This window comes from Camponotus floridanus, unplaced genomic scaffold, assembly GCF_003227725.1.
Source record: "Camponotus floridanus strain SB8 unplaced genomic scaffold, Cflo_v7.5 scaffold301, whole genome shotgun sequence".
In the NCBI taxonomy this organism is placed as follows: domain Eukaryota; kingdom Metazoa; phylum Arthropoda; class Insecta; order Hymenoptera; family Formicidae; genus Camponotus; species Camponotus floridanus.
In genome coordinates, this window is record NW_020229439.1 from 63,223 (window position 1) to 82,092 (window position 18,870).

The 18,870-nt window shown below is 40.6% G+C and overlaps 3 protein-coding genes across 10 annotated transcripts; all 3 read right to left on the minus strand.

Annotated features, from left to right (window-relative positions):
• Positions 1-1,462: 1,462 nt before the first annotated feature.
• Positions 1,463-8,352, minus strand: LOC105251918 (zinc finger and BTB domain-containing protein 49-like). 6 transcript variants are annotated; one of them, XR_003123013.1, is made up of 5 exons: positions 7,390-7,937; positions 6,673-7,026; positions 5,676-6,522; positions 5,211-5,582; positions 1,463-2,185 (listed from the first exon to the last, which is right to left on the minus strand). XR_003123013.1 is itself a non-coding variant. In XM_020027744.2 (4 exons), the coding sequence occupies exons 2-4, from the start codon at positions 6,997-6,999 to the stop codon at positions 5,476-5,478; spliced, it is 1,281 nt and encodes a 426-aa protein (XP_019883303.1). In that variant the 5' UTR covers positions 7,000-7,026; positions 7,105-7,334; the 3' UTR covers positions 5,054-5,475. The 6 variants fall into 6 exon arrangements, 4 of the variants coding, with proteins under 4 accessions (XP_019883303.1, XP_011257333.1, XP_011257332.1 ...); XR_003123012.1 differs by having other exon boundaries at positions 5,176-5,582; XM_020027744.2 differs by lacking the exons at positions 1,463-2,185; positions 7,390-7,937 and adding an exon at positions 7,105-7,334 and having other exon boundaries at positions 5,054-5,582.
• Positions 8,353-10,173: 1,821 nt separating this feature from the next.
• Positions 10,174-16,739, minus strand: LOC105251920 (zinc finger protein 1). Of its 2 annotated transcripts, none has more exons than XM_011259035.3 (3): positions 15,549-16,739; positions 11,758-12,239; positions 10,174-11,644 (listed from the first exon to the last, which is right to left on the minus strand). In XM_011259035.3, the coding sequence occupies exons 2-3, from the start codon at positions 12,222-12,224 to the stop codon at positions 10,372-10,374; spliced, it is 1,740 nt and encodes a 579-aa protein (XP_011257337.1). In that variant the 5' UTR covers positions 12,225-12,239; positions 15,549-16,739; the 3' UTR covers positions 10,174-10,371. The 2 variants fall into 2 exon arrangements, with proteins under 2 accessions (XP_011257337.1, XP_011257339.1); XM_011259037.3 differs by lacking the exon at positions 15,549-16,739 and adding an exon at positions 12,764-14,071.
• Positions 16,740-17,480: 741 nt separating this feature from the next.
• LOC105251921 lies at positions 17,481-18,530 on the minus strand. Of its 2 annotated transcripts, XM_011259039.3 has the most exons (3): positions 18,270-18,530; positions 18,033-18,198; positions 17,481-17,886 (listed from the first exon to the last, which is right to left on the minus strand). In XM_011259039.3, the coding sequence occupies exons 2-3, from the start codon at positions 18,047-18,049 to the stop codon at positions 17,535-17,537; spliced, it is 369 nt and encodes a 122-aa protein (XP_011257341.2). In that variant the 5' UTR covers positions 18,050-18,198; positions 18,270-18,530; the 3' UTR covers positions 17,481-17,534. The 2 variants fall into 2 exon arrangements, with proteins under 2 accessions (XP_011257341.2, XP_025266072.1); XM_025410287.1 differs by having other exon boundaries at positions 18,033-18,530.
• Between the last annotated feature and the right edge of the window lie 340 nt (positions 18,531-18,870).

The following is an 18,870-nucleotide window of genomic DNA, read 5'->3' on the forward strand; positions in this document are numbered from 1 at the left end:
TATGACACGTACATTCCTAGCACGCACGCGACAAGGTGTTGGATCGAAATTAAGGCAAAAAGAAAACAAAAAGACTAAATCATAGTCTCCCCGTTGGAGATTCTTCGCACGATAGCGACGTACGTTTTGGTTCATGCAAAATCTATGGATGAAGCTTGTACTCTGTATTCCGCAACAAATGTCGCAGACAAGGGAAAAAAAACGAAAGACAATTTTTATGATAAAAATAAAAGAAGAAATAACATACTTAACATATACAATAACATATTTAACTAACTTTTTCGTTTTGCATGAACCAATTGACAATTACATTCGCACTCGAGGTATACTTTTGCGTCTTGCGACAAGACATGGGTCAGATTCGCTTCTTCTTTTTTGCTCTACAGATTTAATACAGATAATGGAAAGTCCCGGGACACTGCGTATATAGAAAAATATGGTTTTCATTGCCATCACTGCTCCTGAGAGACCTCACATTCGTGTTACATCGAGGTGTCGAGCTCTCTTTAGATTTTTCCACTACCCTTTCGTCGAGTAGCCAACTTTGATGTCCGATTACAAATTTACAAAGTCGCCTTTACAGTATCTCTACCGTTCAACGGTATATTCGCTGCTCGGAACGAATGAGTAGATAAGAACAGAGGACATTGCCTTGCAAGTATAAGTACATTTGCAAAAAAAGTTTATCGTATAGAACCATTTTCATTTCGAGCAACGATTACAAAAGATTATTAAAGATAAAACGGAGCTTATTTATACTCTCTACTTCAAGGAATTATGAAATTATCATATATATAATTATAAAAACATAAAAAGAGAAAATCTACATATATATGATTCGTCGTCGAATGAAAGTCGTTGCCGACTCACAAAGTTGCTTACAGCTTTCTGGGGTTTCGCATAAAACTATATATATATATAAAGCGCGTCGTAAGAGAATCGGATCTTGTTTTCTCCGTGTTGCTTCTACTAATCTTATTGTTATCATTATTGTTATTAATATTATTATTATTATTATTATTAGCATTACTAATATTATTATTATTATTATTATTATTATTATTGTTGTTGTTGTTGCTGTTATTAATATTATTATTATTATGATTATTATTATTACTATGAATTATTATTAGTTATATTCTATATTATTATTAGTATATTTTCTATAAAATCCATATACTTTTAATTGATCGCTTCTAATTAATCAAGATGAAGGAGAATCAAGTTTAACCGATATCTCCAGTTTGATCGAAACCGAACGAGCGCGCCTGACACACTTCAGGAATAACGATATTCTTTAATTAGTCCCAATCATTTTCTCTGTTATGTCCAAAATAAATTCAATAAATTCAGTAAAATTATATACTTTCTAGAATACAACAAAAACATAAATGAAATAAGAATCATCCTCCTTAAAATATTATTCGAATATTTTATGTGACAAAAATAAATCCAATTTGTATATTTATATATACATATTTTTTGTCCCCCTAATCGAATCACTCTTCTGATTCTATCTCAAGAAATTAAACGAAATATTCTCCTTATCTTGAGAAAGAAACGTGTACTTTATCAAATCACAATATCATGGCATATCACTGAATATATATTCACTGAAATTATTTCGGATAAGATATTAAAATAATAAGAAAAGCGATATAAAAATAATGAAAAATGGCTGCTCGAACGACGTGAAGGCGGACAAGTGTACATACATGTAGTTTCGAAAACAGAGAGGCACAACGCGCCGCTCTTTAGATCTTAAACTTTACGATGGAAAACTATATAGGTGCGGAAAATCCAGCGCAATACAAAGGCACCGGAAAAGTATTTCTCTCTTCTTTAGAAACGCATCAACTATTATCTTTCCTTTTTCTACAGGAACATTACTACTCTATATAGCTCGACGACGAAACGGTCGGTTCTTTAACTCGTCAAGAATCAACTGTTCGCCTCGTCGAGGATGGTAATAGGTTCTTTTAATAGGTTCTTTTAGCTAGCCTTCAAAATAGATCTTCTTGAGCCACTCATTTGTTTGAACAGTCGAAGACATATGTCGAACTTTGGAAATATCTGCTGCTCTCTCTCTTTCAATATTCACATACTTTTTTCCATCCTTTCTCTTATAAATCTCGTAAAGCTATTCTTCTTATCTTTTACCATTATTTGCATAGTCCACCTACCACTGTAAAAAACAGATTACTTTCCTCAAGACTTATATCGACGTTTGCGTATATATTCTTTCTCTCCCATATAAAAGATGCATGAAAAATTTTGCACTTTCTCATAATTAGAACACCTTAAAAATTTACAAAATTAATCCGATATATCTCCTTAATCAATCTTTAACACCTTGAGAAATAAAGTCTACATTCAAAATATCGTTAAAATTTACATTATCTAGCATATATACTGAATAATAAATTCTAACATTAGATCTTTATTTCCTTTCAGTTACTTGCATCTCGAAAATTATCGTGAATATTTTTGCACTTCAGAAAATTGTATATCTCTTAAGGTTGTATCTGCATAAGAAGAAAGTGCGCGACATTCTTGATACATCTTGTATACAATTCTTTGCCTTTTTTTCTTTTTCTGCTCCTATCTTATGTTATAATATATTTTGTATACAAACTTATACACTAACGTATAATTTAAGACATATTCTCTGTCTCGATAGTTACAAGTATACATGACAATATGAAATATTTTAATATAAATTGATCTCTTACATATGGCTTTTATAGTATACATGTATATATATCCATGTATGTAATAATTTTAGTATATCATTATACTTGAGGTCTGACAAAACCTGAATTTTCTGTGTTACTCAAAACGTTTTATGCTAGAGATATGATGTGAAAAGATAAATAAAAATCTAGAGATAGAAAAAAAATTATTTTATAGTTATTATAATGAATATCTACGAGGGAAAAATAAGCGTAATATCTACGTTAACTGGACACTTGCCATAGAAAGAGTATTGTATGTTTTTAATAAGGAATGTAAAGCACAACATAACAATAGCAGAAAAGACGTAACACACATTTAATAAGATAAAATTATAAAAAATACATAAAAAATTATTTTTGTCACAATGTCCATCAATGTATGTAAGTGATAAAACAGTAATATTTATGTTTCAACAGATAAAAAATAGATAAAAATTCCTATCGAATAAATAAGAATGGATATTTGAAATTCCTACAATAAGATCTCATCATATTTCTAACATTTTACGTTGTAGTATGCATATTTATATAATATGTAGACATTATTTTATGATAATACTTACAGACATACGAGATAAATAATAATAATTATAATAATAACAATAATGATAATGCTGATAATAAAAAATGATGACACAACGATGAGATAGTACATGGTAATAATAAAAAAAATATATTTATTTCTATATATATATATATATATATATATTCACGACGGTATCTATATGACTATAAAACAAATACCTGTCAGTATGGCAAGAGAAAAATTGAGAAGGATGAGTTTAAAAAACGATGGCACGTACATTAAGACTAAAGAGATAAAAATCAAAGTATAAAACGCAGTCTGACCATTACAGCAAATATCCTCTCTCTGTCGAAAACAATCACAGTCTGTGAAGATTTGCGCGCGCCGCGATTATGGATAAATATAAACATTAAAAAAACTAGTTTATATAATCGAAAAAAAAATCATAATATACATATATATATATATATATATATATATATATATATATATATATATATGCCGAACCTATAAAATAAATCTTATATATATAATCAGTACTCAACGAATGTAACGAATATAAGAGGTCCAACGAAAATGTATAAAAACAATATAAAAAAAAGTCATCTAAAAAAATTATAAATCTAATTAAGCTTCCGTGACAAGTGTTCGGTATAAGTCGTAAAGGAAAGTAACGACGCGTTTGTCTCAAACCTATTGGTCAAGAACTCGCGTACATAAAATTGTGCATATGTATACATACAATATAAAAGTAAAAATTTAGAACACTATATCGTAAAATATAAAATACTGTCAACTAATATATAAAGGAAACAAAAAGTTTTAATAAAAACGAATAATTTTTGTCAATCGCGAAATATTGCTATGCTAATTTGCCACTTTTTTCATAGAGAGGGCATAACCAAAAATTTTTATTATAATTTAATATAAATTATACATCGATATACATGCATACTAAAAGATGCTTTAGATAACCTTTCGCAATATATATATATATATGCACACTAAAAAAATTCAGTATTTGTTTTTTCAATAAACGAAAGACTGTTTTCTAATCGGTGGGTCGATTTGTCGTCCACATTTATATGTATTAGGAATATAACTGCGTATGTAATTTCCATTCCCTTTACACTATTTGCACTTGTGTAATGTCATTTAACAAGAAATAATAAAAACATATTCACGACCATCGCGGAAATAATAATGATTAAAACACGATGATGCGAGAAAAGAAAAAACAAAGAAAGAAAAAGAGATTTAATTAAGAGATATTAAATTTCTCTCTCTCTCTCTCTCTCCCTTTTTTCATCAATCAGCTTAATATCTACGTTAACACTGACTTTTCATAAAAATATCTTCTTTTTCTCGTCGTACACAATGTATGGCAAGAATTTTTGACTTGTAGTCAAACTTGTCTACTCTAGAGTTTTTGTGGAAGATTAATATTTTTCTCCCACATGTGTACTTTTGTTTGTGCTATAAGGAGTGTATAGCTTCTATGTCTCTTTATTCCTTATATTAATATTTAAAAAAAAAACATTCTTTGTTCTAAAAAAGATACATTTTAGCAAATTGTTGCTATATTATATACATTGGGTGTCCAATTATAATCAATAAAGTTTCTTTAAAACTAAATTAATAATTGTACACCGTGTTATATTTGATACATTACTGTATTGATTGATATATAATTCTGTAGCGAGAACAATATTGGATCAATGAGCAAATTATAAATCATGAATAATGACAGAGCAAGTATAAGTGAAAAAAATTAAAATGAAAAAAAAAATAAATAAATAAAATAAAATCTCATCAAAGGAGTAATCATACATCTTTGTTGCATCAACAAGATGAGACATGGAAGCTTTGAAGCACGTAATAATATGAATATATATATGTTTATATAAAACTCACTAAATCCAAATCATGTGTCAGTCAGAACTACTCACGTCGACGACGAGACAGTGACAATCGGTTAGCATCTTGGTGTTACCTCTTTGTCGAGGTTCTCTCCTCGTCTCAGAAATCTTTAACGTGTCCCAAAAAGCTAAGCTCGTGCGACTGATAATGACCGGATGTAGCGAGTGGCGTGATGCTCGATTGATGCGCCACATTAACCGCTGTTAGATGATGATGATGCAGCGAATGATGTGAAGTATGCGTATGAAGAATATTGTTTGGATGGGGAACTTGAAAGTTCCCTGGTGGCGGGGCTCAGGACAGGAGAGAACCCGGATGCCCGCCCGGAAGAACAGAGGATGCCGAAACAGTTGTCGTTTGCATATTTGAAACGTTATTTTGCTGTTGATTTTGTTGTGTACCTGAAGCACAGAAAATTGACAATGTAATATGACAAAAAAATCATTATAAATTATATCATGTTCAGACTTTAACACGCATGACAGATTTCTTACTGGCGTTTTGACTTAGTTCAGCTTTCACTCTTCTCGCGATGTGACTTCTGGTATGTTTCCGTAAATGATCCTTCCGATAAAATCCTTTGCCGCATTCGGTACACACGTGTCGTTTCTCTCCAGAATGTATTACAAAATGTAACGTCAATTGTTCCTTTCTCTTAAAAGCCTTCAAGCAAACGGTGCAAACGTAAGGTCGCTCGGGATTGTGGCTTTGTTTATGACGCGTAAGATGATCTTTTCGTTTTAAGCCAGCGCCACATATGTCACAGACAAATCTTCTTTCTAAGGTATGACCTAAAAGATGCTGCTCCAACAATTCTCGTTCCGGATACGCCATATGGCATTCCGGACAGCAGTACAACGTCGAGCCGTCTAATGCTGTCGTTAAACGAATTTCGCCAGGCTTTGGACGCGGTTTCTTTTCCTTTGGCGTCTTCTTCTTTTTCTTCTTTTTATTATTCGGCGACATCATTATGTTGGGTGTCGTTGTAGTCGCCACAGCCACCGAAGTAGTTTGAGCCATCTCGGATTCCTTTTTAATACTTTCGGCAGAATATTTAAGAAAATGATGTAAACTCAGTGGTAAAGTACTAGCCGGCAAATGACTGAGATAATCAGCTACGGTGGATCCAGGAGTAGCAAGCGACTGCCACGTAGCGGGCATAGTGGCTGGTGTCTGAGTATGAGCATGTTGTTGATGATGTTGGTGCATCGTGTAATCCTGTTGCGTACCATTTGTGGTAGTCTCTCCATTGCGCTGTTCCTCAGCTTTTTTCTCTTTATTCTTATCTTTATCTTGAAGCAGATTACAAACATCTTGTTGATTTATAGTTTCCGTGGACTGCTGCAACAGAGGAAAATGTAAACAGTACATTACAATTTAGAGCGCTGTCTTTTTGTAGTGATAAATTAGGATATTTAATTAGCACCTTGCTTATTTTTTTATTTAAATTATTAAATTCAAAGATATTAATTGGATGAAAAATAACATTACCTGATGATACGAGCGTTTCTCTTGCATTCCAGGCGAATTGGCCGGCCGTTGTTGAACCGATTGGGCTTGAGAGTACGGCACATTTGGATAATGGTGAACATTACTGTTGGGATAGCTGGTTTTATTGTTCATCATCACTTGCGACTGAGCGGATTGTACGCCGTTGTTCTCGGGACGGTACTTTCCCATAACCGGCACTCCGATCGGAGGCTGGTTGGGAAAATGATTGGCGTAACGCGCGCCCGCACCGCTGGAGCTTTCGGTCGCGAACTGATGAATACTCGGTATAGTAGTAGGGAAGTGACCTCCGAACGGCGGGAAATTCATTGCAGATCGTCAGTGGAAATCATATACCTGGACAGGAGATGAAAAAAATCATTTATGAGAAAAAAGAACTTTTTTCTTCAATACAAGAGATGTGCGAAAGGTTACTTTAGGAAACATGTACGTTCTGCGGAGAAAATAACGAATTCATCATCGAGTTTGACAGTTCGAGTCTCGAGCGAGCCAAGAGACGGGATCGCCAAACTAGACGTTTCGCCGATCATCGAGCAGCCTCTCTCTTTCTCTAACGTTCTCTGCGCGAAAAGGATACATCGCGATGTATCTTTCAACACCGAGGGAGGCATCTCCGACTCGCTTGGCAGCTCGATCACAAGTCAAGTCGCGCCGAACGACATCGTCTACAACAGAGGTCCGGTAGAGGTATTTACTCACAACGATGTCCCTCTCCCCATGTTTCCTCGCCGTACCGGATCCTTTCCTCGGAGGGGGATCCCCGTGACAGACACACGAGAGAGAGTACGAGTGGTGCGGGGGCAGATTTTTCTCGCACGCGACAGACAGACGCACACAAGACACCGGATAGAGACAGAATCGAGGAGAGAAAGAGAGAGAGAGAGACAGAGAAGGAGAAAGAGAAGGAAAGAGCGAGAGACGGAAGCGCGATGGTAGACACGCCACCGCGCTGCGCGTCGACCACAAGCGTCTGTCACAACGGGATATCACGCAGCGAAATATATATCCGGACGATACGCCGGCTTGCTTCGTGACGTGTAAAACACGTCGCCGCGTAAGACACTCGCTAACGCTCGCTGAAACGGCGGATCGCCGCCGGCCAAGGACGCGCCACGGCTAGACGACTCACCCCCTTCGCGCGAGAACGCGCCGTGAAAAAAGGAAGGATATGGATGACGAGAAAAAAAACCACCGACGGAGATAGTCGCGGAGGGGTGGCCGATCGTCAGGGGGATGGGGGTCGCGCGACGCGGCGAGACGCAAACGCCACCCTTTCTCTCTCTCTCTCTCTCCCTCTCTCTTCCCCACCCCATCCCACTCCGTTCCATCGGATACTTAGTCGATACGTGGCGTGGGGCCGCCGCACCACCGCACCAGGCTCTCTCCATGGGAGAGAAAATGGCCGTTGGCGTGCGGCTCGTCGGCCTCTGCCGCGGGACATAGGGCGCGAGAGACGCCGGGAATCGGATGTAAAATGACGCTTACCGTCCGGGTGACCCGCGCTCGAGCGCTCGCCTGGATCGCCGTTCTTTTTTCCTTTCCGCGCGCAGCCGGCTGTCAAAAGGAAGGAGATCCCCCGTCGCGCGGTGTATCGTTGACACCTGTCCCTCAAGCCGGTGTCCCCATCCCACCCATCCGCCCTCTACTGTACCAGCCTCTTAACTATTTTTTCTCTCTCCCGGGTCTCCCGACGCGGCGCACCGAACCGCGTCCTCCCCCCTCGCCCCACCCTCTCCTCTCTTTCTCTCTCTCTCTCCCCCGGCGAAAATGCCCGAATGGGGCAACGGAATTTTAACCCGAAACTCTTCCCGCCGTCACATTCCTCCCCCTCCTTCTACCCTCGTCCCCTCGACTCACGTTTATCTACCCGGTATACGCGCAGTTTCGTCATCTTGCAACGTATCGCGAAATCGCCGACGAGATCTTGATCTACCTCATGCGATTTCCGTGAAACTTACACGAATTAGAGAGACGAGAATTACAATTTTTCTTTTTGTATTAAATGTTTTATTTTAGCTTGTAGCTCCTCCAATATTTATGTAAGTAACAATGAAAATTGCTTACGTACTATTTTATCCTAACTACGATAATGATATATCTATATTATGTGATAATAAAATAATAATATATTTCTTGTACAATTATACCCATTGCCTTTAATTGCAATACTTACAATAAGAAGTTTTTTTTGTGGTATACATACACCTTCATCGAAAAGCTTTTTTTTCTCGTAAATCATGATCGATCGATTTGGTTTACATCCAAAGATACCTAGCGTTTTTCTTTCCTTTTTTTACACATCGTGTGATCTAGAAGAGTATCGTAAACACTTCGTATCTTGTCATAATATTCGTTTTGCGCGACGTGTAATTTTTTTTTTTCGATATTAATATTCAATATTAAATTCAATATTCCAATATTAAATCAACCGAGTGAAAATACGAATCTTATTAGATCGTGATATAATTATCGCGTATAATTAAAATGTTTTTATAGCAACGTGCGTAAATGCGTATACTATAAAAATTTCCTCTATCGGAAAACATTTTTTTAACGCGATAAGCTAAATCTGTCTCTTGCTTCAGAAAAGATTTTTAATCGCGCGAAATTACTTCCAATCTGATTTTTATCCCACGATTTTAACATTCGGACTCTTCAAGCGCAGATTCGCCACAAATGCTTTTGCATCTTCTTTGAAAGTCACATATATATATATATATATATATATATTTATGCAATGATCTAAATTATAGAAAAAATGTATGCATGCTTCTGTCAATATAATGCTAATAAAATATAAATTGAATTCGATTCAGTGAATCAAGTTTCCAGTCGTAATGATAGTCGATTCTGTTATACAAGAGAAATAAATAAGATTCACTTCGCTGTAGTACTTATACGACATGATTTTCTCCCTTATTTGGGAATAAAGGATTGCGCTGTATTTACAAACTCTGTTCCATGTAATTAATTCTTTCGTTACGTATTTTTATATCATCGTCGTAAAAGCAAATTATGTATATATATATATATTTCAGCCCAAAACTCGATTGCCTTTTCACCTTCGGCGAATCCAGTTCGCGCTTTCAAAAATATATATTTTTTTTATATTTATATTTATTTATATTTATTTATATATTTATATAAACTTTTCATATTTATCTCTAACTTGCGTCATGGAACTGGATCAGCGACAAAAACATCTTGTCCGAAGAGCGAGCGGATACTGTCGCTTCTTTCCACGTACGCTATAACGTGTACGTAAAAGAGAAGAAATTCGTAAATATACACGAACTTTGTTCGTAGATTCAGCTCGGTGCGCTTTACAGAATAACTGTTACAGGATATTATTATAAACACGAATGCGAGCTTTTTTGTGCCGCTATTAAAGGTATAAGCCGATGGCGCGCAAAATTCAAGTTCCAACCGGCTTGGTGTCGATAAACATGGGTGTTCACATTTTTTTTTTTTTAATAAATGGAGGCATTTCACGAAACGGAGACTGCGAAATAATCAACTAGGCAACGATGAAGATTAAAGAAACTTCCTTTCGATAACATCAACTCGCTTATCAAATTACAAAATTTAATCAGCGAGTACGCTATGTCGTGCACGACCTCTAGCGTGCTGATGGTTGAAACGAAAGTACCGCCCAAGTTGATTCGGGGCGGTAGGCTGTTGCTAATGCTGCTGCTGCTGCGTCTGTTGCTGCTGCTGCTGTTGTTGCTGTTGCTGCTGCTGTTGATGATGCAGCATAGTCATAGCTCCAGTCTCGGCAGCTGTAGGTAAAACTACCGTAGATTGCTCGCTCACGGAAATCTGATGAATCTGCGCTTGAGATCCTTGCCCTACTTGTATCTGGATTTGCTGCAACTCGGGCACCGAAGATTGTTGTTGCATTTGTTCCACTTGCTGTTGCTGTTGGTCCGCCTGTTGTTGATTTTGCGCCGCGTCGCTCGTATTCAATGGATCTTCCTTGGCACGCTTAGCGAGGTGAGATCTCGCGTGCTTTCTAAGATGATCCTTCCGATAGAACGCTTTACCGCACTCGGTGCAGACTTCGGTCTTTTGTCCAGAATGTATAACAAAATGAAGATTTAAGTGTTCTTTTCGCTTAAAACCCTTCATGCAAACGGAACATATGAAAGGTCTGTCGGGATTATGACCCAATTTGTGTCGCTCCAAATGTTCTTTTCGTTTAAGACCAGCGCCGCAAATGTCGCATATGAACCTCCTCTCGATTTTGTGTCCAATCAAATGCTGTTCCAAACTTTCCTTCTCCGGATACGCCATATTACATTGAGGGCAGCAAAACAGGGTCGTACCATCGAGAGCGGTAACTATGCTTACTTGCCCTGGTTTTGGTTTCTTCGGTTTCGGAGGTTTCTTTTTGTATTTCTTTTTTCGCTTCGGTTTTGCTCCCGGTTCCTGTTCTTCGACAACGTCGGGAATGATCGCCGTTTCTCCTCCAGCGACTGTAATCTGAACCGCTTGCTCTCCCGAGGCTGTACTTCCGGAAGCATCAAGACCATCCGCTCCAAGCGGACTAGATTCGATAGTAGCTTCTCTCTTTATAGTCTCCGCCGAAAATTTGAGAAAGTGTTGCAAACTGAGAGGCAGAGTACTAGTGGGTAGTCTGGAGAGGTAATCAGCGACCGTAGATCCTGGAGTGGCCAGACTTTGCCAACTAGCGGGCATAGAAGTAATAAACTCTTCTCCGCTCTGATTACCTTGATTCTTGACACTGCCTCGCTTGATAAGGGCCACAGGTGTTGTACCCTCTTTTACATCTTCCTTAGATTCTTCTATGCTTTCCCGCAGAATCAAATCTTGAGGAATCTGGGCAACTACAGTCAGACCTTCGGGCGCTCCCGGAAGCTGTACCGTCTGTTGAATGGTCTGCTGAGATGTAGTGGTCACAGCGGTAGATGTGCTTTGCGTCGTTTGATCGGATCTACAATCGTAAAATTAAATAAAGAAATTAATATTCTCTTCGACTTTGTTCCATATGTAAAATGTAGTGTAAGATAAAATGCGAAATGTAGAAAATATGCATCGTGTACTTACGTTTGCGTAGTCGCCACAGTGTTTTGCGGCTGTACTTGTATTTGTACTCCATCCGCACCTTGCTGACTGTAGGCAACAGTGAGGACGGTGGCTGTCCCTTGTGGAAACTGACTCAGCGATATTGGCGCCAAATGATATTTCGGTTGATCACCGCTATTTCCGCTTTGAGATACGCTGGGATTGACAACTTGTATTTGAACAGTCTGCTGTTGTTGGGTGCCATCTTTTCCCGGTACAGTGATAGGCAGAGTAATAATCTGCTGTTGCTGACTGTTTCCGCCCTGAGCCACGGCAAAGCCATTTGGATCCACTGGCCTTAGATAATGCACACCACCTTCACCACCTGACAAAACTCCAACCACTTGTCCTCCTGTAGTAAGATTCTGCGCAAATTTTGCTGTAGCGAATTGATGAACAGTACCAGTCGGCAGTGAGCCGGTGAATCCAGGGAAAGGTGTGAAATTCATTTTTCAGAATTACACCTGTAAAAAGAGAAATCCATTTTTATTGCCTCAATAATAACAAAATATTTAATTTTTTTCAAATGGAACATTTTTACTCTTTAATAAAAGATGCAAGTATTATTATAAAACTGCATTTTTAAGGTGACATAAATAAGAGAATGCGTTGAATTTAAAATTGAATTAAGTATAAAAATAAAATATGCTCTCTCTCGCGCGATTACGAATAAACATAAATTTTCAAAATTAATTTATTTTATTTGAAATATTCAATATATATACGTCACTAAATGTAAAAATAAAATTGTTGCCGCAAATGCAGTTATAAATATAAATGTTATTTTTAGCAAATACCAAGATAAATATATAACACATGTTGATTCATGAACGTTTTCTAAATCTTAATATCATTAGATACATTTAGAAAACGTTCATGAAACCAACTTGTGTTACCTAGGTACAAAGTATATAAAAAAATTGTACTTTTAAACACAATAATAATTAATTGTATTTAAGAATCAAGCCTCGATGTCTCATCTTCTTACCCAAGATGTTCAATTGAAAAATTACAAATAGATGAGATGTGGATAAACATTTGCTTCCTGTGTTTTAGATTTATTAAATTGTACTATGTTATAAGAATGCATATTGAGATATGTCCATCTTTTTCACTCTCGTGACCTTTAAGAAATATACACAACATGAAAAATATCACAAGACCGTCATCTAGAGACAGGGATGAAATCGAATAAAATTCCTGGCGCGGGTGAAACGTAAATTCGCGGTCGAATCATCGCGCGATCCACAATGAACGATATCGTAATTAAAATCGCGCGACACACGAGATCAAAGTCGCCCTCCATCGTTGACGCACACGCGAAGGTGCTCGTGCTCCATCCCGGTAACTTAACCTAATCGAACCCGACTACCTCGCATCCTCCCTCCCACGTGCTTTTCCGCGAAAGCGACAAAATGAAAATCCCACGTTGGTTTAGCGACTCGCCGACGAGGCGAGTAACGTGCTCTTGACTCGGAGCCTTGATATCGCTCCGAGGGTGGGGTGAGGGCTCCCCCACTTCACCCCCTCCCCCTACCTAAAAGGGATCCGGGAGCAGGGAGGATAGTCGTCAAAGTGGCCCAGGATCCCACCCCACTCCATCAGGCGGTGATGGTGCCCCTACGGGTGCCGTAAGGGGTAGGAGCGCGATGAGGGTAGGGGGGGAGGTCCATAGGTGGGAACCTACCGCGAAATAGAGCTCGAGACTCCGTTCCCTCTTTCTCTCGCGCGCTACCTCGACGTGGCCGATGTACCGCGAGAAACGGCACGAGAAAGAAGGCGAACCGTAGGCAAGGGTAGGGGGAAACGTCAAGAAAGAAGGGAGTCGAACCTCGGGCGGCACACCGGCATTCCCCGGGGAAGGGGAACGCGAAAACGCGTCGGGGGCGAAGGCACCCGTCGTCGTCGCGGGCAGGCGGCCGCACGGACACACCGCCAGACGAATTGGGACAATGATGACAATGATAACGCGGGATGACGATGTATCCCCGCCCCGATCGCGGGAAAGAAACAGAGAGGTTAGAGATACCCGGGTATGCGTGCGTCTATCATGTGCGCGCGGGGGGATGCCTCTTCCCCCGAAGGAGGGCCAAAAGGGTGCTTTCTCGGTTCTGCCGTCCCGAACCAGGGGAAGAGGGAGAGAGAGGGAGAGAGAGAGAGAGAGAGAGAAAGAGAGAGAGTAGGGCCTGGAGACGTAATCTCGACGCGCGCCAGCTACTCCTCGTCCACGACGACGACAACACTACGCGACGTGTTTTTCGTCATACGCGGAATGGCGTACGCGACTGATCGGTCAGCTCCGCCTGTCGCTCGTGGCCTGCCGCCGCTGGACGCTCTCGCAAGACGCGCATGTCGTAATGGCGCAGAGATTCGCTCTGAAGGTTAACCGAGGCCAGGAGAGCTTTGCTCTCCTTCTCCCGCTCTCTATCCTTCTCTGTCGCTCGTACGTCTACGTATGTATGCGCGTGTACGTCTATCCTCGCGAAAGGCACATCTGTGGATTTTTCATGAAATCCATCGGGCGTCTCGTCGCGACTCGGACACGCTATGACATCACTGGGCATGGGGCGCCGCACGCTCGACGGATCGGCGCCTGTTGTGCAACCGCTTTCGTGCGTTCCACGCCTTCGATAAAAAAAAAAATAATGTCTCGTTGCTCCCCCGGAGAAGCGCGAGGACGTACGAGAGGAATGCTAAAGCGACGATAATCGAGGAGAAATTATTTCGACGGAGATGGAAATTCGATTTAATCCTGACGCTTCCCTCAGCGATTCGTGCAACGGCATCAATCGCACGAAACGCAGACGTACGCTCATCCGCCATGATGGAAAAATGATCCGCGTGAGAAAATGGCACGCGACTCCTTTTTTTCCTCTTCTTTTACATTTCCCTCTCTTCATCTCTCTCTCTCTCTCTCTTTCTCTTTCTCTCTCTCCCGCTCTCCCGAATGCATCGCGAAACCCCTTCTAACACGCCGTGAATATATTCCCTGTTTCTATCCCTACTTTTGTCCCCCTCGTCGCGCGTTTCCTACCTCGTCTCGACTCGTCTCGTTCGGGCTGTACCCGGGGGGCCAAGGACGGAAGTAGGAAAAAGATCGACGACGGCACGCGGCAAAAGACGCATCAGCTGACGAAGAGCAGGGCAGAGGCGAAACGAGGCGACGGAGGTACACGGGCAGGGCTGTTGTTTACACCCCCACCTCGATGGGTTAGAGGCAGCGAGATGCCACGGAGGGGCCTCCGAGACCTCGACGAACACCCACCACCACGCAATTTCCAACCCCACCAGCCTCTCAACCACTGTCCGCACCTCCAACCACCCCACCAAAGCCAGCTCGAGCCAAGCCGTGAGCCACGACGAGGGGCCCGCGACGATTTTAGTGTCTTGGGGTGGGTGCTCTCTGTGGCCACCGTTTCGCGGTTTCTCGTGCTCTTCGTGGTCTACGTCGTTGGGAGTGCAGCGCGACATGGCAACCACGGGGCGCGGTATCGTCGGCCCATCCGTCCGACTTTACGTAGTGCGATCGAGCCAGGATAACAAAGATATATATATATATATATACATAGAGAGAAAGAGTGAGTGAGAGAGAGAGAGAGCGCGAGAGAAAGAGAGAGAGGAGAGAGGAAGAGCGTGCACGCATATGGTCGTTGCATGCAAAAATATCGCGCTAGATAATATATACCTAGACGTATATCTATTCTAACGCGCAGGGACGAGAGAAGAAGACGAGACAGGTAGCTATTTCTCGCGGCCTTCCGCGTTCTACTTACTCGTAAGTACAGGCGGTGGACGAGCTGGCAAAACGAGAGATGTCGAGTCAGCCACCAGAGCAGCTCTCTCCAGTGCGCGCTCGGCTCCAACGTACCGCCGTTACTGTCGCCGCCTTCGTGTAACTCCGTACGCTTAGTACGGGAATCGTCCGTCTGGCTGGCTCGCCTGCGTCGTCGATCGTGGCCCGATCCTCAGCGCGGCGCCAACGACTTTCTCATTTCTACGGGTACGACGCTGACCGATCGACGTGTCGTGTATCGTCTCGCGAGACTCGCGGGGCTCGCACACGTCATATACGCACACGCAGAGAAACCCGTATGTGCCGAGAACGGGACACCCGCGCGCGCGCGCGCGCACACGTACGCTCGTCTCTAACGGAAGCCCGAGAGAGTGACTCGACGACGTGAATTCGCGCTCGCACACTGCCGCTCTTTCTCCGTCCGTCTGTCCGTCCGTCCGTCCGTCCTTCAGTCTATCTCTATCTCTCTCTCTCTCGTTTCAGCGCGCGAAAGAGATTCGGAGTCGCGCACACTTGGCGTTTCCGGGTTTACGACAGCCGATCGAATACGACTCGGTCTCCTCCTCGGTCGGTAGATAGGTAGGAAGCGTGAATTCTCCGCGAGAGAACCGGCCAACGGGAACGAAATGGAGCTAACGGTACATGACTGCCCCTACGGCACCACTACAACAACACGCTGGCCACGCGTTTCGACTCGACTCGTTCGGCTGGCCCGAGAGAGTCACGCTGCCGCGAATTGACACTCGGCCTCTCGCCTCCGAGACGTTCAACATCACCACCGATGCATCCTCGTTCTTCCAACGAGCCTCTCTCTATCTCTCTCTTTCGATCGAAACGACGCGCGTCGCACACACACGTACGCGCGCTATTAATATTCTCTATATATCGGCTGAAATATTAACTATGGCGGCGCGCGGTTACGTGCAGAGTGGGCGAGAGAAAGAGGGAAAGCGATATGGGATATTGCGATGGAACGCGGCGCCTGCGCGGTATCCGCCCGAATTGAAGTGGTCGAAGCGATGCGCCTTTATTCCCACGTACGTACCGCACTCGCGAAATTTTCGCGCCGAATTGCAAGTATCTCACCTCGCGCACGATATCGAGACACCTGTCACCTCGCTCTGTCTCCTCCCTCCCAATCGCTCGGACTCTGTTGTGCTCGCACGCCCGCGGAACGATTCCGGCGACTCGCGCGCCCCTGGTGGATGCTCGGCCAAGTTGGCGATATCTCGACGGTGCTGCCACCTCCCGCTCGCGCGCACTTTATAAAACGAGCGTTTCCGAAAATCCCATATGGCCTAACATAAATCGTTTAATATGCATCAAATAGTAAATAATTAATAAATTGATTTAATCATTGGCCAATCTGCTTAAATATGCTTGAAGAATGTCAAATGACACTGGTGTAAACTAAGCTTCTGAATAATTATTTATGTATATTACTATGTGTAAATATATACATGTATATTATTTTCAATTGAATTTACTGATTTTTATTTGTACCTCCCCGTCGTCCTAATCTTCTTTTACACAATTTTACAAAATTTCACGCACAAAAATTTTGCATATTAAATTACACATGATCAAGAATATATCTTGATATTATTGAAACATATAATAACATAATCAAATAATATAATCGAATTTCCGATTCCGTCGTAAATAATCCATAATATCAATTACATGCAAGTTTCATATACGCTAATTAAAAGTATCTACTTTTTTTACGCAATTGTACACAATTGGATGATATATCTAATCCCGATTCTTATACGAAAATTTGATTAATTTATTGGTCAATACGAATGAATGTATCTTGCTATTATCTACATGATTAATATAATGAGAAAAATGGAAAACTTCATTAAAATATGTCGCGTAGAAAAATATGGCAAAATAACAGGACTGGACGTCAAATGCCAAGAGGATATTTTATAGGATATAATGCAAGTAATGCATGCATTTATCAATACAGGTCCAATCTTCGCTGCATACGCTCCATATATAAGGAAAAGAGCAACTTGTTGCTCTCATAATAAAAAGGATTCTCCGTCGCATCTAGATCTGGTCTGTAATCGTTGGTAAAATTACTTTGGCTAGAACCACAGCTGCCCCTGGGCGATGAGTTTTGAGAGCAGCTCGGAGAAGACATAAAATTTCCACTTTCCCAATCGGTTTCCATGCTTTCCACTCTCTCTACCACACCGGCAGGTCTACTCTCTGGTAGACCTGATAAACTATTGATATGAAGATTGTTGATTCGTTTGCTTAATGGCATAAATTCGCTAGATTCCTCCTCTATGTTGCGATATCTCTTCCTAGAGGATTTAGAAAAAAAATAATGATAAAATCATCCCACAAAGCTATCAATTGAAAGAGACTGTATACTTTACTGTATACAATTCTTACATATAATTGTAAAATTAATATCATCTCAAACAAGCCTAAAGACAAAGAGACAAACCTGTTTGTTCGGATCATGACGTCGCTGATCTGATTTCCTCTACAGAATTTTCAACGAAGATATTTTCCTAGTCGATACATGTTGTATCAGCAATTGTCATAATCCTTGCAATATTATATTCGATTACGCGTATCTCCCGATCAGCGCCACGAGATATGAGTCGCAGCTGCTTCGATAAAAATGACTGTCGATCATTGCATTTCAATTGATACGTAATGGATAAATGAGAGAACTAACCTCTTCAAGATTCTTCAACCGTTAAACGAGAGATGACAATCGACACATGCAAATGTGGCTAATTTTTTTCAAGTATGGATATACACGATCATAGATATATATATAAAATACATAGACGCAACTTTTCTCGCGAAGGGAAATTTACGGTGAAAAATAAAACCAAACAGCCAATCGATTTACAACTGTTCGTAAGAAAGATTGATTGGTTTGCGTCTAGTATCTAGGATCGTAACTAGCTCTCTTTTGTAAACTTTATCTATAAATTTCACAAATCTATAACATAGATAATATTAAAAAGAAATTATAATATAAAAAAATATACACAATAATTTATATAAATGCTATATTATAATTTATATATATATATTATAAACAGTTTAGAACTGCGGTACCTTTGATATAGTGTCACATGTCACTTGTCACTATTTTGACAGTAGCACAAATGAGCTTAAGGTTGCGTTGCCAGTATTAGAAATTTTTAATATAAACTGGTCATATAAACTGTAAATTTTCAATATTGATAGATGATAAGAAATTTCCTTCTCAATAAACTGGAAAATTGATTATTATAACGCGATGATTGTATTTATTTTAATGCTTC

Coding starts and splice junctions, on each gene's coding strand:
- LOC105251918 (XM_020027744.2), bottom strand. CDS start 6,999: ATGAATTTCCCGCCGTTCGGAGGTCACTTCCCTACTACTATACCGAGT. Junction 6,523..6,672: donor AGAAACGCTCGTATCATCAG/GTAATGTTATTT, acceptor CCTCTGTTGCAG/CAGTCCACGGAAACTATAAA. Junction 5,583..5,675: donor TGAACTAAGTCAAAACGCCA/GTAAGAAATCTG, acceptor TCTGTGCTTCAG/GTACACAACAAAATCAACAG.
- LOC105251920 (XM_011259035.3), bottom strand. CDS start 12,224: ATGAATTTCACACCTTTCCCTGGATTCACCGGCTCACTGCCGACTGGT. Junction 11,645..11,757: donor ACTGTGGCGACTACGCAAAC/GTAAGTACACGA, acceptor TTACGATTGTAG/ATCCGATCAAACGACGCAAA.